Consider the following 16,651-nt stretch of genomic DNA (forward strand, 5'->3'; position numbering starts at 1 on the left):
TCTTTACTTGTGACTGAAAATTAGCAGATACATGGAGAAAACTAGGCTTTTCTTGTATTTAACTGAGTTGTAGATGTGAAGCTTAAGACTGCTGTTTCAGGGAAGTCAGTAAATTTGCAAGTCACCTTTGGTACCTGTTTTGAATGACTACACTCAAGTCTCCAGGTAGTGAGAAACTGAAGCCTTTGTAATCTCCTGTGTAAGAAAACTGCCACTGTAGTTTTAACCTGTCTGACCCTTGGAGTTCACATGCTTTTTCTCCCTTGAGCTGAATATGGATGGGATCTCTCAGCTTCAAAGAAGGAGTTTTATTGTCTGTGACTAATGGGTCCAATCCCCTGATTTCAAATAAAATGTGTTGACATTGAGATAAGGTGGTATCTTGCCTCAGTGCTAGTCCCTGTTCCCCTGGTTCCTGTAGGAGGGAGAGATGGTGTCTGGAGGAGCGAGCTGTGTTTGGGCAGTGGGTACCTGTTTTAATGGTTCCCTGCATAGATCATCCTGCTGATTTCAGAGCCTCAAGCTATGGTGGGGGGGAAGGGGGAATAATTTATCTCAGAAAACAGTCTGAGGTGTAACATTCTTCTCCTGTTTTCAGGGAGACTGTCAGACTCGGGAGGAAGCTGTTGCCCTGGGTGTGGGACTCTGCAATAATGGCTTCATGCATCATGGTAATGCATCAGTGTTACTTCCCCCAGCCAATGGAAATGAGCTCTTACTTCAGTCAGATGAGCTTTCCTAGGCTTTCCATAAGTGCTGTACACGATTTGCAGGCGTTCCCGTGGCCCCTTCTAGAGCACAGTCCCCGAGCCAATTGATGGCTAAGGCTGTGTCTTCCCAGGGGAGCTGACAGTTATGGGAAGCACTGAAGGGATTACACCAGAAGGAGCATATTCCTTCACTGTGTCTCTTCCAGAGCCATCTGAGCAATGCACAAGTCAAGTACTGTCCTGAAATATCACCAAAAAATAACAGATGTTAAGTAAAATTAGCTAAGTTTTGCCTTTTGGTTAACAAACACAATCCTCAGTGCTCAGGCACCCAAATCTAAAAAGTTAGACAATCCAAATTGCCAAGTTAGACATCATCCATCCTCAAACAGGGGAAGTAAACAAATCACATCTGTATCAGTATGAAATAGAATATACAAATCCTAACTGTTTGTCAAATGAAACATTACATTTTAGGCATAGATAAATAACATTTACTCACTGTATTTTGAATAGTGTTTCTGAGGGCAGATAATTTTAAATAACTAATGGAGAACTTGCATAGAAATTAATAACAATGCAAGAACAGTTGGAGTCTTTTAAAAATAGTTTGGTCTGTTGTGAGCCCATGCAAACTTCTGGCATTTATTGCATCCTTTGTTAAGGAAGACCTTTCCATAAGTACATGTTGGATGGAGGAGTTTGCTCATCACTTGCTGCTTTTATTTGAAGCCCTCAGGTCTTGTATTTGAAAAACTGGCAGAGAACTTTTTCGTGCCTTCTAGAATTTTGTAGATCTCACTTCCTGCTCAATTTTTTTAAGGTTGAGCCTTAGTCTGTGTGGATACCTTACATGCTTTTAAAGAGCCCCTTAACCCCTCTTTGCTCCTTTTGTAGTTTTACAGTATTCATTTGGGTGTAGGAAAGGAGCGAGGTTTTGAGCATCACCTTCCTTCCAAGAGGATCTTTCACATTTTATATAAATTCTGCATGCCAGAGAGGTCACATCATGTCATGATCTACTATACATTGTGAAGAAAATTATTGTCCTAAAATGCAGAATTAGCTTAAAAATACAGAGCTCAGGAACTGACTGATAGAGATGCATCTGATCTGTGTTCTGTAAAGATTGGGGAAATATTGATGGTTTCCTTTAACTTTCTTCTCTGTTTCTCTCTTTTTTTTTTCTCCATGTAAATGCATGTATGTATTTCATATATATCATTTCCAGTCCTGGAAAAAAGTGAATTTAAGGATGAATCCTTATATTTCCGCTTTTATGCTGATGAGGAGATGGAGGGCACCAGTTCCAAGAGCAAACAATTACGTAATGACTTCAAGCTCGTGGAAAACATCCTGGGAAAGAATCTGTTGGTAAGAAATATGTTAATGTAAACCTTGATGTTTCTTCTGAAATAGTATTGTTTTATAGTAGAGAAGAATAATGAGAGAGTAGAATTAAAATTGGCGGTTGCACACCTAGCTAGGTTTTTCTTCACTTCGTAAATGCTACTCATTCTTGGTCTGCTTTGCTGTGTATCTCAACTTCTGTAGCTCTGACTTTTTGTTAGGCAGACTGCATAACTTACACTGGGAGCAGGGAAAATTCTGACATTGCAGGCCCCTTTCTGGAGCTCCTGCCCATCCTGCTCTGCTGGCAGTTTTGGATGTACAGTTCACACAGGTGCAAGTGAATGAAGTTCCCACCTGTTCCCAGTGCACAGCTCAAGCCCTTTCTATTCCCAAGAAGCCCTTGCAAGAGTGTAAGGGAGCTGGAGATGTTTTAGCAGGTACCACAGTTAATATGGTGGAGGAAAAAAGTAATGGGCTCTACTCTTTTGGAAGAGATCTGCCATCAAGTTTAAGCACAGTTTGAATTCAAGCATGCTTATATGTAAATTCAGATGCAAGTTAAAAGACTGATACGAGCACAGGTATTTCAGGGCATTGTTCTCTAAGCCATATGAGTGCTGCTGTTGCAGATCCGAAGTGCATCAGTCACTCTGTCAAAGTGCATTCCCTTCTCAAACAGACAACAAATGAAGAGCAAACGCTGAAGAAAAAATTTCCTGCTTAGAGGGCACAGATTTGTGTCAAATGTGTAGTAGTAATGCTTAAGCCATGAGCTGCTTTCATTTGCATGCATAGATTAACAGTCCCTTGAGTGAAGGGACTTGTGAAGACCCTGCAAAAGCAGTACAGTGAATTCATTACACAAGTAATTGTGCCTGATTTCTGCTTTATGCCATGTTTAGCAATTATGAGCAGCTGTAATCCTGGGGCTTTGCTGTCTGTGGAATTTCACTGCTTGCCTCTACACTGATGATAGGGCATTAATCCTTCCCATCCTCTGATCCTAGCACTGAAGGTTTTTTGGAATTTCCTCAGCACTATTTTGAAATATGCTTTTCTACTGCTGTTGAAATTCTAGCTGTTTAATGGGTAGGTTTCCCCTCCCCCTTCATCTAAGTTTGCTCTATTACAGGAAAGTTTGCCTTTGTAAACAGAAAACAACAGAAACCTTGGCAAATACTTGTTAAAATTGCCAAGGAACAAAGTGCTTTCAGTCTGGAAAACATGATTCAAACAAGATCTAGTATTTATTTATTTGCACAATTCTTTTTCATTGAAGGACATAAATCTTGACAAACTGAAAGAATATGCAACATTCTTTGCATAGTTGAAGGAAATTTGGATTTTGGCCTGACTCCAGGCATTGTGATTTGGGTACTGTAGTGTGCTGTGAACTTGTGGTCAGCATCTCTGCTTGTTATCCCAAACTGTGACCACATCACAAATCAGAGCTGGCTGCTTGGATCTGGGTATCAGACAAAGAAGAGTTTCCTGTAGAGATTTGCCACGATCACAATTGAGTGAGAGGTTTAATTGCACATGTGATGATGGAGTCCCAAAAGACTCAAAAGAAGCATTCTCAAGGATTTGTGAAGATGATGCCTGTGTACCTTTTCTGTAGCATTCTCAAAACTCTTGTGCTGACTTGGAGGTCTGAACTGGAACTCAAAATGTCATCAACTTCTCAGGCCTTTGTTAACTCCTGGGACTCCTCCAGGGTATCCCACATTTCCTATCCTCAGTAAAGTGGGGCAGTAGTTGCCCAACTCTGCAAAATTTCAGCAGAGAGAGCAAAGAAGAGCTTTCCCTTTGTTTTTCATTGTGCTGGTGTACCACAGTCTATTGTGGTTAGAGAATTAAAGTCATGGATTTCAAACACCTCTGGGAAGAAGGCCACTAAGGAGCTCATCCCCTAGGGATTTCTGATCCCAAGGGGACAGGCTGGGAAGGGGGTGACAAGAGGCATTCATCATCCAGGTAGGTGCAGCCACAGAAGGGCTGTATTAATTACAATTATGTAGTGTGTACTTAGATCTATAACAGGTAGGCCTGGGATCTGCAATTTGTCTGAAGCTGATGGCTGAGAAGCAGATCATTCATTATCAGGTAGGTGGGATGTATTCTAAAAAATAAACAAATGTCTACACTCAATCTGTAGTACATTCACCAGTGGAAAATAGTGAATAATGATGAATTCTGTAATCTAAAAGTGAAAGCTCTATTGAAGGATGAAGGGCTAGGAGTTAAAACCAAATGCAGTTTCTCAGAGTTAATTAACCATTAGAACAAACTCGCAAGAGTGGGAATAGATTTCTTCACTTCTTAAAGACTGCAGATCATACCTAGTAACTCTGGAAAATCTGCTTTGGTGTACATTAAGGGCTCAATGCAGAAATAACTAAGATTAAATTTAATGGTTCATGTTATGTAGGTGAAATGATCTGGTAGTCCCTTTCCAGATCAGCTCTGTTTCATAAGGAAAGGTCTCATTTCTCATCTTGAGTCTTCACCTTTTCTGTGAACTCCATATTTATGAAGCATAAATATGTGTAAATATTGTGCACTGTTTAAGATTTTACCAGAAGAGGATGACTATGGATTTGACATAGAAGAAAAGAACAAAGCAATTGTGGTGAAGTCAGTTCGACGAGAGTCTTCTGCTGAGGTAGGACCTCACATTCATATTTTGGTACCTAGGAAGTTTCAATACTTAGTAAAGTTACAAACCATCCTTTTAAAATCTGTTTACTTTAAAGGCAGCTAATAGAAGATGGCTGTCTTCTACAAATCCTGGTAATCAGCTGTTTCTGTAAACTGATAAGAGTTTTGGCATTACTGGGGGACTTGAATATTATTGGTATATTATTGGATGACAGCCTCTCCTTCAGGAGTTCTGTAGAATGTATTTGCTTTGTTTCTTTGAAGCACATAGATGACTCAAATGTCTTAGGATCTGAGTATTTCTTAATCACATATTTAGCCCTGCAGGATCCTTATGTGGGTAACACAGTGCGATCTTCCATTTACCAAAATAAGACACAGGTAAACTGGTGAAGATAAGAGAGGACTGAATGACTTGTCAAGGGTTTCACAGTAAATTGTGGCAGCACACAGGACAGAGCTTCTAATTAAAAGTCCTGGACAGCCATTAGAATCTTTGAATTCCACATTAAAATTTGCGAGTTACTCCTTTGGACTACAAATAACTCATGGATAAGTTGCTTAATGGAAACAGCTGAAGCAGACAGACTGGTTTTAGCAAGTTGAGAATGTGACACTGGAAGGAATTTTGAACTAAGGTTTAGTATTAGAGTGAAATTATTTCAGTATTCATGATTCTCATTTGGTTTATGGTTGCCAAAGAAACCAACCCCATGCTATATCTAGTGCTCAAAATCAACACAGGTTGGCCAAAAATGATATTAATCTAAACCTGTGCAAAATGTGAACCATTGCCTGCCAGGTAATCCTCTGCCCTTTGTTTGGCTGGAAGCTTGGGAAATAACCTGCAAATCTGTTGTGTTTGGGGACAATGACAGCATACCATTTCATAAGGAATCTTTTTCTTGATCTTTCAAGGTAGTCTTTGTCCATGAGTCAATTTTTTGGACTTGATCTAATAATGCTGGTCCAGCAAAGAACTAAATCTGTATCTCCCTGACCCAGAGTGTATGAAGAGTAGTGATGTGTGGACCTCTTTTATCAAGTCAAGAAACTTGTCTGTGGATTCCAGGCAGAATGGAAAAGGGTTTGCCATATTTAGGAGGAAACCAAACTGCTGAACCTTGAAGTTATACAAAGTAATTCTAATTGGGACCGTTTAAGAATTTTTTACTGGTTCCTTGATACCTAACACCTAGTCCAAATGTTGCTGTGTTACATTTTAACTGGTAGAGATTATCAGGGGTTATGTTTGAGGCTATTGTCCAGTGGGCAGAGTAGGGGATCTCAGTCTTGTCACTGGATTTGTGACCACTGCCAAATAACTAAAGTTAGGTGCAAAACCTAGAGATTAAAATCAAAATCTTACGGCTTTTTAGGCTAATGAAGAGCTAGTACTTCACTTAAAGCAGACACAATTTTTATCACCACTTCAAACCAGATTACATTTACTGACATAACTAGGCATAGGTTGGTTTTGCAAGGCTGATGGCTGAAAACTGTCCACAGCTGCTGTGCCCAAGGTGTGGGAGGTCACACTCCTGTGTCTCACTGGGTGTCACAGCCAGTCTTTATGGGCTCCTAGTTTTCAGTTGTGTCCCCTCACCCATTTTTTTATAGTCTCCTTTTTTAATAGTCCTTTTAAAATTTGTAGCAGAAAAGTACTAAGATATAGCTATTGCAAACTAAGATACATCTGTAGAGTGGCATATTCCTAATGATACTGCAGAAATCTCTTAGTTTTCTTTAAATGCACAAAACTTTAGGGGAAGTGGCAAATTATTTGATGAACCAACAATACATACAAAGTATTCCATATGAAGTAATCCTAGAAATGTCCATAAGTAGGGAACAGCTGAACCTTGAAGCCTGAGCTTTCCAAGTTGCTGCCAGTGATCCAAAATTCTCTGTGGTTTTTGTTCCCTTTGCAGATGGCTGGCCTGCAAGCAGGAAGAAAAATCTATTCCATCAATGAGGATTTAGTATTCCTGCGCCCGTTTGCTGAAGTGGAAACCATCTTATCCCAGTCCTTCTGCTCACGGAGGCCACTCAGGCTTCTGGTAGCCACCAAATCAAAAGAGTAAGTGCCAAGATGGGCAGAGAGAGAAGATTAGTGAGAAATGTCAGTTCCTGTGTAGTACTTCCACAGTTGTAGTGCAGCCTGTGTAAACACCTTGCTGTGCAGAAGCCACTCAATAGGAAAACTTGACAGAAATGAGAGGTACAAGGGTCATGGCTTGATTTTAGTGATGGCCCTTGGGCTGCTAGGAGAGGTTGGCATGTGCTCTCTTTATACTGCAGATAACTTTGGTTTCCTTGTGTACAAACAAAACAGAATCACAAGGATTGTCATTCTTTCTCAGGTGTGAAGCTTCTCACACTCTGTTGTGTGCATGGGAAAATGATTTCCATCCATTAAAACTTGGCTTATATAAGGATGACTCTGTCAATATCAGCCCTTACAGATTTTCAGTCTGTTTCTTATAATGAGAGTTGGCCCTGTTAGTGTCTTGTGTATTGTTAGATTCTGTAATCCCAGAATGTGCCACAGAACTGAATGTGAATATTTGTTGCTGAATTCTAGTCCAGGATGTCTTGTCCAGTCTGTTTTGGTTTTGTGAATTTTTTAGTGGAAAAAAATCTTCCGCTGGTATAGGTCAGCACAGCTGCACTGAAGTTTGCATAGAAATGGAAGTGAATATATATGCCTTAGAAAGTTTCTGTCAAGTATTATTCACCTGAAGATGTAATAAATTAAGATATGCCAAATTTTAATTAACAAATAGAATCTTCTGTCTGCCTTGGAGATTGAAGATGGAGTATATTTATTCAGATCTGTTTATTTGTTAATTATTTGTAAATATTGTGGATGCTTTCTTTCATCCCAAGCCAGCTGTGAATGGCAAGAAAAGATGCTGTTAAGAACTGCCCAGAACTCTGGCAGCCTAAATTAGAACCAAGCTTTCTCTTCTCCTTGATTTATCTGCAGGATTATTAAAATTCCAGATTGTCCTGGAGCACTTTGCTTTCAGATCCGGGGAGCAGCACCACCGTACGTTCACGCAGTAGGAAGAGGTCAGTAGAAACTCTGTGGTGCAGTTGAGCTGGGAGTACAGCTGAATGGACCTGTATATGAAGTGTGTGTATGTATATATATATCTTTTAACAAAGACAGATCCAGGTTTCATTGTCCAGCTTGTTCTATGCAAGTTCTGACAAATTTAGTGGCCATAGTGACAAGAACCTGTGATAGACAAGAATTACACTCACATAACCATAGAACAGGGTGAGATTTTCTGTCTCAAACTGCTTATCATCTAAGTAGTTGAGGGGTCATGCTGTCTGTTGCTTCCTCAATATTTTTGCCTGTAGTCATCCACAGTTTGAGTCATGGGGTTTTGAAGAGGCAGCAGGATCAGTAGGTTGGTAGACAAGTCATAACACCATCTGGACATCACAAAGTATGACATAAGACTTGGAGACTACTTGTCCCTTTACATAGGCATATATTGCTACAAATTGCCACTATGAGGCAAACTGCTCTCCTTGATCTTTTTAAAAGGGGAAAACACAATTTGACAGAGATATTTACTACTTATGTACCTGAAATATTAACTGAGCTACAAGCAAAGCACAGCTTTAACCTTTCTGTTGAGCAGATGCAGAAAATACGACCATTTAAACATGCACCCCTTCTTCCTTCAGAGCAAGTGTGGCTGCAGCTGGGTACAGTCAGCCTAGGCAGCACCCACAGATGGTGTTCCTGGGCACACATTTATTACACCCTTTTGTGGCAGCACCCAGAACTACTTTCTCACAGTTTGGAATGCAAGCTGGAAATCGCAGATAGAAAGATTGTCCCTTTTCAGGATTTTGCCTGGAAAAGACAAATTACATTTGACATCATAGTCTTTTTCTGTGGCAAAGTGTGTAACATGCAAGTGTTCTGTCTTTCAGGTGCAAAGAGGCCCGAACAAATAAAACAGCTTGTCCTTAAGCAAGACCACAGCTAATGCAACCATAAGGCTAAAACAGAACCATATAAGAATCCCAAAGGATTTCCCACAGAAATGTCAATTTCTAGCATGAATTCATGTAGATCTGGGAGACTGCTGATCCTCCCAGCACTGCTGAAAACATGAAGGATAGACACATGATGTTGTCTTTCCACAGCAAAGCTCTCTGAATAGTAGCTAAGGCATGACAGGACTGACTCAGCTCTTCTTACTTTTTGTAGCCAGAAAGCTTTTGCAAATTTTCCAGTATTCCCATCCATAGGCAGATAGCATTTCTGCCAACTTCTCTCCTGTTATTTTTCAGGTTCTGAGGCTGCAGCCCTAGGCCTTCATCCAGGGCAGTGTATTTTGAAAGTTAATGGGAATAATGCAACACATGGAAGTTACAAGGAAGTTCTGGAGCACTTCACAGCCTATAGGGCCAGGCAGCAGGAAGCACTGGTATGAAGGCACAGCCTCAAAGTGCATTAATTCCCACCCTTCTTCTGCCCTTCCCTTTTCCTGTGAGCTTTTATGCTCACTAAATATTTTGGAAAAAGAACATCTACATGTTTGTGTTGACTAATTTCCTTCTATGCCAGGGTCCTGCTGTCACTGAGTGGACCTGATTCCATTTGCCCATAGTTGCAAAACACCTAGAAATAATATGAAAGCAATTTCATGCATACAGTACTGAAAATTATTAACTGCTACTAACCATAGGAGTTTACCCAGGTGTTGACCTAAATTTTATGTTCTCTGAAGTTCAGAGAAAAGCTGGGGGAATGTTGATATTTCAGCCTACTTAGAAGGTAAAGAATTGATGGCTAGATTCACCTTTGTAGTCCAAATATTAGGAGATTGGGCATTTTGAGGTCCTAGCTGAAGCCTGTGTTTTGCCAGGGGTTGTACCAGTGGGTGTACAGAACACATGAAGATGCTGAAGAGGACAGAGCTCAGCAAGCAGCATCCCCTGTGCCTTGGAACGGCGGCCGCCCAGGCTCCAGCAAAGACAGCTCTGAACCAGGAGGACAGGCAGAGCTGGAACCCCTTCAGAGAAGCCAGCAGGAATCAGGTAAAGATCCTCCTGAGGGAAGAAAGCCTAGGGACAATTCAGGGGCTTTCAGAAGGAAAAACACAGTAGAAATATAAATTATAATTATTATTGTAGAATATCTCTTGTCTTAGAAAAGCTTTGTAATTGAATGATGTCTGACAGAGGAATTATTTCCTTGCTGCAGTTTATTCAGGGGAAGAAAAAATTGAGAAAACACATTGAAATCATGCACCTGTGAGTCTCTCTGTTCTTTACAAGACAGCCAATTATGGGAATGAAGAGACTCAGCGTTTTTAGGATCCTTTGGCAGCTCCTGCAAACACATTTATGGGCAGTAGCTGATGGACAGGGAAGGTCTGCAAGTAACTCCACCTAGTATTTTCTGTTACTGTTGACTAAAGATTAGGATGTTAAATTACTTTGACCTGGAGCAAGTTTTCAAGGCATGTTACCTCTGTGTCAGGAAAACGTGTGGGTGTATTTCTTACAACTTTTGAAAGCCTAGCTCAGAAAAACAAGTCTACTTTTATGTTGATTTTGAAAAAGTAGATGTTAGGTAATTACTTGACTGCTAAAGCAAAATTCAATTTTGTAAAGGCCCAGACTCCCTTAATGCCATTGGCAGCTTCTGTAGGAACAGATACACGTCTGTGCAGATGCCATGTAAGGTCTGGTGCTGCTGGTAATCTCATGGTCACACAATGTTCCAACAGTGGAACAGCTGCAGCAGTGCCCTGGTAGAAGTCTGTGAGCAACTCCCTAGAAAATCTCAATCTGACTGGAACTTGAATCTGGTCCTAGTGACAATAGAATTTGTGTGAAAAATTATGTCTTCTCATCACATCCCTGCCCTCACATCTCAGTCTCAGAGAGTTATTGCAGACAGCAGGACTCAGAGATTGACATACTTGCCTGCCCTTATAAGCTTCTGCTAGGATCCATGAACAGAACTGGAAGCAGTGTTCTGAGCATGGATAAGTGCACACGTGGAGGAACATCACAATGGGGATTGGAGAGCGTGTGTTATCTAAAACTGCCACTGTCGCCATTAATGGCCAACAGCGAATATCTTCCCAAGAATATTCTCTCAGCCTCCAGCAGCACATAGTTCTTGAGCCAAAGGTTGTGTCTCTGCATTCAATACTTCTCTGCAGGTTTCTCTTGCCTGGGCAGGCCTGTGTTCACATGTGCTGCCAGGCACATCTAATGACTCTTCTTTGGTTCCAGCCCAGACACCACAGACTGTTATTTCTCCACTGGTCATTGGTGAAGAAACCCCTCTCATCAGCCTGACTGTGGATAACACCCACCTGGAGCATGGGGTGGTGTATGAATATGTTAGCAGTGCAGGAATCAAATCCTTTGTTCTGGAGAAAATTGTGGAACCAAAAGGTTGCTTCAATCTCACTGCAAAGGTACTGAAAACCATATGTGGTCAGCTTTGTTCCTAAACAGAGTGGGAAACCAATAATAGAGCTTATTATTGGCTGCTGTGGGCTTGGCTCTTCAGTTGAGGTTGACATTGGTCTTCTCAGCCCTGCTTAGAGTTTTGTTCAGTAGAATGTACTGAGTTACAATAGCTTGTTTGGTATAAGCAAATCAGCTAGTGCTTCTAGGACTTTAGCTGTTGAGGCAGATGGAGGGGAGCCCTCAGCTGTGGAATTCTTGCTTTTATCTGCCCGGTAACAGATGCTCTGCTGATATTTAAGATTAATCTTTTCAGACAGGAATTTGCTTTACCTTGCAAGAAAATCAAGCAGCTTTTTCCCACCTGAGAGGATGGATGCGTTGCTACAGGAATTGGGTAGAAGTGCTGCTATTGGCAGGTAGCAGAGAGTGCTGAGTGGCTTGGTCATCTCTGACAAAAATGAGCAAGCAGTGAATGTTTGTTCACATCCCAGTAACATTATTGTTATGTCCCATGAAAGTATGCAAGAGCAGGTAACTTGGACAGTGGATATTTTGATCCACTTCTGTGATTCTAAGCATTTTTTAAGGAGTGTTCTATGTCTCTGAGGGTTAGACACATTAGTGGTTCTCAGGCAATAATAAAGGCAGCTTGTTCTGGAGGCAGCTTCATTCAGCCGTGGGCTTAACTACTCACTGAGTGGAAGAAAAGTCTATTTTCTCTCCCTGTCAAGACTCATATTAGTGACATGCTGTGTTTTTGTTTAGATTTTGGCGGCCTTTGCTGCAGAGGACAGTCACTTCGTAAGGAGCTGTGAAAGGCTCCTGTCCCTCAGCAGTGCTGTGGCCACCATGCCCCAGTACGAGTTCCGGCAAATCTGCGACACTAAGCTGGAGAGCATTAGCAGGAGGCTCACGAGCTACCAGGAGGTACAGCACTGCTGCTTATTGGTGAAGTCTTGAGACAATGCTTCATTGTTATAAGGGGGTCTTAGTATTCTTTATTAATGAATCCAAACTGTTTCTGAGGTGGGTGTCCTGGAGGCGTGAGAACAGCTCTGCAAGTTACTGAAACTGCAAGTTTTGAATGAAAAATACCTTGTCTGTAAATCACTCCGTTCTGCTTGTCAGACCTGTAGGTTAAAACATATTATTGCAGGTTCCTTTCCACTGTGTGAATGAATAAATATGAGAACAGATTGATACATGTCTTATTTAACAGGAATGTAACTAACAGTGTATGATGGTGTAAACAAACAGAGTGTGTGCTTGTTTTGTACAGTTACCTGAGCTGCTTGAAAAGAGAGTGCTAGGAGGTATAGCTAGTTGCTTTCCCTTGTTTTATGAGCTTTATTTTAACATGTTACTCCATCCGCAAAAGAAATCCGAATTCCTGGATTTCTGGAATAGGAGGCAGGAAAGGAAAACAATTGTCTGTATTGCATCAAATTTTTTTGGAAAGTGGAGTAGCACACATATATTTAATTTCTCCCAGTTTGCAGATGAATTGAAAACAAAGGTGAGCCCAGCCTTCAAACAAGCCATTATGGAACCACATTCCCTCAACAGCATGGATTTCTGCCCCACCAACTGCCATATTAACCTCATGGAGGTGTCATACCCCAAAAGCACTACCTCAGCAGGGAGATCATTCAGTATTCGCATTGGACGGAAACCTTCTATTATTGGTCTTGATCCAGAGCAAGGTGATCATTAACTTTCAAGTCATACTGATTTTATCTGTATAAAAAGTTGTGTTTTTCACTCAGCAAAGTCAAATGTAAGTTCCAAGGAAACATAGTACTTGCCAGTACCCTTTCTTCCTCCTTAAAATTTTATAGTTAAATGGCAGCCCTCTTGTGTTGTGAAAAAGTAATTGCTTTCAGCATGGAGGGGCTTCAGGTGCAATGCTTTTGCTAGCTAAACTGGTTTGGGCGTGATCTCATGGTAGATGTGAGCCTGGGTGCTGTGTCCTTACTAGAGGTAACTTGCTGACTAAAAGTGAGCAGGGACTGATGGCAATGCTAGTGCTTCTTTCAGGGGGAAAACTGAAGTCAATCACATTGTAGTGCTGCTTTCCACTCTCATTGCTAGATAAATTCTGTGCATTGGAGTTGAAAGTCTCTTCTCAGACAGGGGATCTATTTTCTGATAAATTGCTGCTATGCAGCATTTCTCCTACAATCTATTGAGTTCCAACATTTCTTTATCATGATCTCACTTAACATGCTTCTGATTCATTGCTACGTGAAGGTCAAGAGTGCAGGAATGTTTGGAAGAGGGAAGTACAGACTAAGCAACCTTCTGAACAATGGCATTGACTATTCAAATTGAAGTCTATAAAGGTGCCCTGCTTGCTTTGGCACTAGTATTTTTAATGTGAGCTGAGGTAGTTAGTAAAGTACTGCAACCAAAACGAAAACTGTCAGCAAATCTAAATGAAAAAGAATTAATTTATCTTCTGTAAGGACAGAATCCTATTCCTTTATATATGTATATGTGTAAGTGTAAATGTCTGTAGAGCTGGAATAATAGCATAGGCTGACTCCTGAGAACCCAAATTCATTAACTTTTCGACAAATGATTTTAGAGAGCTTCTATTTTGTCTGTATGAGTATACATGTGGACATTGGTCTTTACTTCCATAATTTAGCCAGTTTCTGAACTGCAATAAATTTAAAATATCCAGTTGGCATGCCAGGAAAAAAAGCCCAACTTCTTTGTTTTTTTTCAAAATTATTTTGTCATATAATGTAATTATATAAAACTGTTCTGTGAAATTTTAGTTTTTCCTGTTAAAACTCCACTTAGCCTAATGATCATCACTGGGAGGGAGTGGAGAAAGTCATGAGAGACTTTCTAGATACTAACTAGATCCTTTAATGTTTAGTAGGTACCTTAAATCCAGTCTCATATACTCAGCATTGCATCACCACTATGGCTGCACCATCCTGGAGATGTCCAGCCCCAGAAGATGGAGATCCTGATGGTAGCTGTGGCCAGCAGAATGAAGGAACAATTCGGGAAGAAAGGGGACTCAGTTTCCTGCTGAAGCAGGAAGATTGGGAGATGCAGGACTCCTACTTGCACCTTTTTAACAAACTTGACATTGCAGTGAAGGAAATGAAGCAGTATGTTGTTCAGATAAATAAGTGAGTAGAAAATCCTGTATGCAGTGGGGAGAGAAATTCTTACAATGTTGAGGCAGTAACCTCCACAAACACATTGTGCTGTTTGTCCCAGCTGTCTGCCTCTTCACTCACCTCTTACTCCTGCCCATGTATCACAGCTCCTCACTGCTTGTGTCAAATCTGCTACTAGGTCCATCCATATTCGTATTGCTGTCTTTTGTTTCTAAAAGTCTACCTGAATTTGACAGCCACTGTTTTGCTTACTCTATATTCCAAAATAAGAATCTATTTGTTGTCAAGAGCCCTTGAGATTTGATCTGTCATAAGGCAGACTAAGCAAAACTTGTAATTGCAGACCAGTTTCTCTATGGAACCTATGGTTTCTCTTCCTCTTTTTTCATCACAGGTCTCCTTGTAGCAGTGGTGAAAGATGAAGTAGTGTGTCTATGTCTGTGTCTGTGTCTGTGGTTTGTGCATAAGAGGCAAGGTTTTGGTAGCAGGGGCTGCAGGGATGAGCTGTGTAGAAAGAAGCTGTACAATGCCCTAAGCTGATGACAGCCACTTCCAGGAGTCCCAGTCATGAACAGAACAGCCCATTGTGCACTGGCATGGTTTGACCCCAGCTGGCAACTCAGCCCCACACAGCCACTGCTCAGTCCCTGCCACAGGGATCAGGAATAGAGTCACAAGAATAAAAGTGAGAAAACTTGTGGATTGAAACAAAGATAGTTCAACAGGTGAAACAAAAGCTGCTCACAAACAAAGCAAAACCAGGGATTCATTCACTGCTTCCCGTGGGCAGGCAGGTGTTCAACCACCTTCAGGGGTCCCATCCTGCGGAATGGTGACTTGGAAAGACAAGCACCACCACTCCCAGTATCTTCCCTTTCCTCCTTTTTCTGCCCACTTTATATGTTGAGCATAGTGTCACATGATGTGGAATATCCCTTGGGTCAGCTGGCCTCATCTCTCCTGGCTGTGTGTCCTCCCAGCCTCCTGCACACCCCCGCCCCTCCCCTGGCTGGATGAGGGGCAGAAAAGTTTCTGTGTAAGCTCAGCAATAACAAGAGCAATAATAATCCCTGTGTTAGCAGCCTTGTGTCCAGCCTCTCATTCACCAGCACTCCCATTCAGTCCTGGGCTCATCCCCGCAGGTAGAGCCAGGGGGAATCTGCCTTTCTGCACTGCTCAGGTGAGGCCCTACCTGCAGAGCTGCCTCCAGCTCGGGGCTGCCCAGTCCAGGAAGGATGTGGGAGAGAGCCCAGAGGAGGCCATAGAGATGATCAGAGGGACAGCAGCTCTGCTGTAAGAAAAGGCTGAGAGAATTTGGATTGTTAAGCTGGAGGGTGACCTACCTGTGGCCTTCCAGTATCTGATGGGAGCCTGCAAGAAAGATGGAGAGAGACTCTTTACAAGGGCCGAGAGTGACAGGACAAGGGGGAATGGCCTCAAACTGAGAGCAAGTTCAGATCAGATGTTAGGTAGTAGTCTATGTGAAGTGCTCACAACGTTAGCTCTGATTTCACATAGCTGCATTTAGCCTTAGTCATGATGGTTCGTTTGTTGGACTGAGAGCTCTGTGTTGTGCTTCTGCAGACTTTTGTCCACTATAACAGAACCTACAGAAGCTGGTGCCTGTGAGCCACCATCTACTGAGGAGGCATCCTCACCTTCCCTGGCAACAGAAGAGAGTGATTCTGACAAAGCTGAGCATGGTGGAATCAAGAAGGTTTGTTTCAAAGTTTCTGAGGAGGACCAGGAAGACTCTGGACATGACACAATGAGTTTCAGAGACTCCTACAGGTCAGTCTGCAGATTGTGCCACTTTTACCTTAGTAATACAGTATTTCAAAGTTCTGATTCCAATATGGATTCAACAAACAGATTGTTTTCCAGTCAGTCAATTACCTAGTATTCACATAGTAGAGTATTCACTTCACTTAAGTATTCATTATGTTTTTTACCCTGGAGACATACACAGCAAAAATACTTCCACCAAAATACTAAAGCTCTTAGAAAATGGAATAAAATTAAATAAAATAGGTCTAGTGTGACTTTCTGCATCCTGTAGCCAGAAACTACAGAAGCCTAGCAGAGTTCTCAGACTGCTTGGTCTTATAATAGCTGGTATTAACATTCAGTTCTGCAGCCAATTTTCCTGAAAGTCTAAGACACTGAGAAACAGAAATGGACATTGAGTTTTTTATTTTTAATGGGCCTTTGAAACCACAAAGGGAAATATTTATTCAGGTGTCTCAAAATCTTTTTGGTACATGAGTGACTGCTGGTTCTCTAGGAATACTTGCTGCCAAAGGGAATCTCACTCCCAGTTCTTTC

At 41.5% G+C, this 16,651-nt stretch overlaps 1 protein-coding gene across 5 annotated transcripts in view; it reads left to right on the forward strand.

The window, feature by feature from the left end:
- The window catches only part of PREX1 (phosphatidylinositol-3,4,5-trisphosphate dependent Rac exchange factor 1), a gene marked incomplete at its 3' end in the record, with an annotated part of 113,638 nt that overhangs the window by 80,385 nt on the left and 16,602 nt on the right, over positions 1 to 16,651 (forward strand). For 4 of the 5 annotated variants that reach the window (XR_013776310.1, XM_079321721.1, XM_079321719.1 and 1 more), the window contains exons 15-26: positions 599 to 671; positions 1,942 to 2,084; positions 4,636 to 4,728; positions 6,656 to 6,804; positions 7,714 to 7,799; positions 9,045 to 9,181; positions 9,623 to 9,794; positions 11,004 to 11,191; positions 11,952 to 12,113; positions 12,679 to 12,889; positions 14,074 to 14,335; positions 15,911 to 16,117. Coding sequence is in view for 4 of the 5 variants with exons in the window: in XM_079321721.1 (XP_079177847.1) it covers positions 599 to 671; positions 1,942 to 2,084; positions 4,636 to 4,728; positions 6,656 to 6,804; positions 7,714 to 7,799; positions 9,045 to 9,181; positions 9,623 to 9,794; positions 11,004 to 11,191; positions 11,952 to 12,113; positions 12,679 to 12,889; positions 14,074 to 14,335; positions 15,911 to 16,117 (1,883 nt within the window). The remainder of the gene's footprint in view (positions 1 to 598; positions 672 to 1,941; positions 2,085 to 4,635; positions 4,729 to 6,655; positions 6,805 to 7,713; positions 7,800 to 9,044; positions 9,182 to 9,622; positions 9,795 to 11,003; positions 11,192 to 11,951; positions 12,114 to 12,678; positions 12,890 to 14,073; positions 14,336 to 15,910; positions 16,118 to 16,651) is intronic. The other variant, XM_079321720.1, reaches the window with a different exon arrangement.

Source organism: Erithacus rubecula (assembly GCF_903797595.1).
Source record: "Erithacus rubecula genome assembly, chromosome: 18".
In the NCBI taxonomy this organism is placed as follows: domain Eukaryota; kingdom Metazoa; phylum Chordata; class Aves; order Passeriformes; family Muscicapidae; genus Erithacus; species Erithacus rubecula.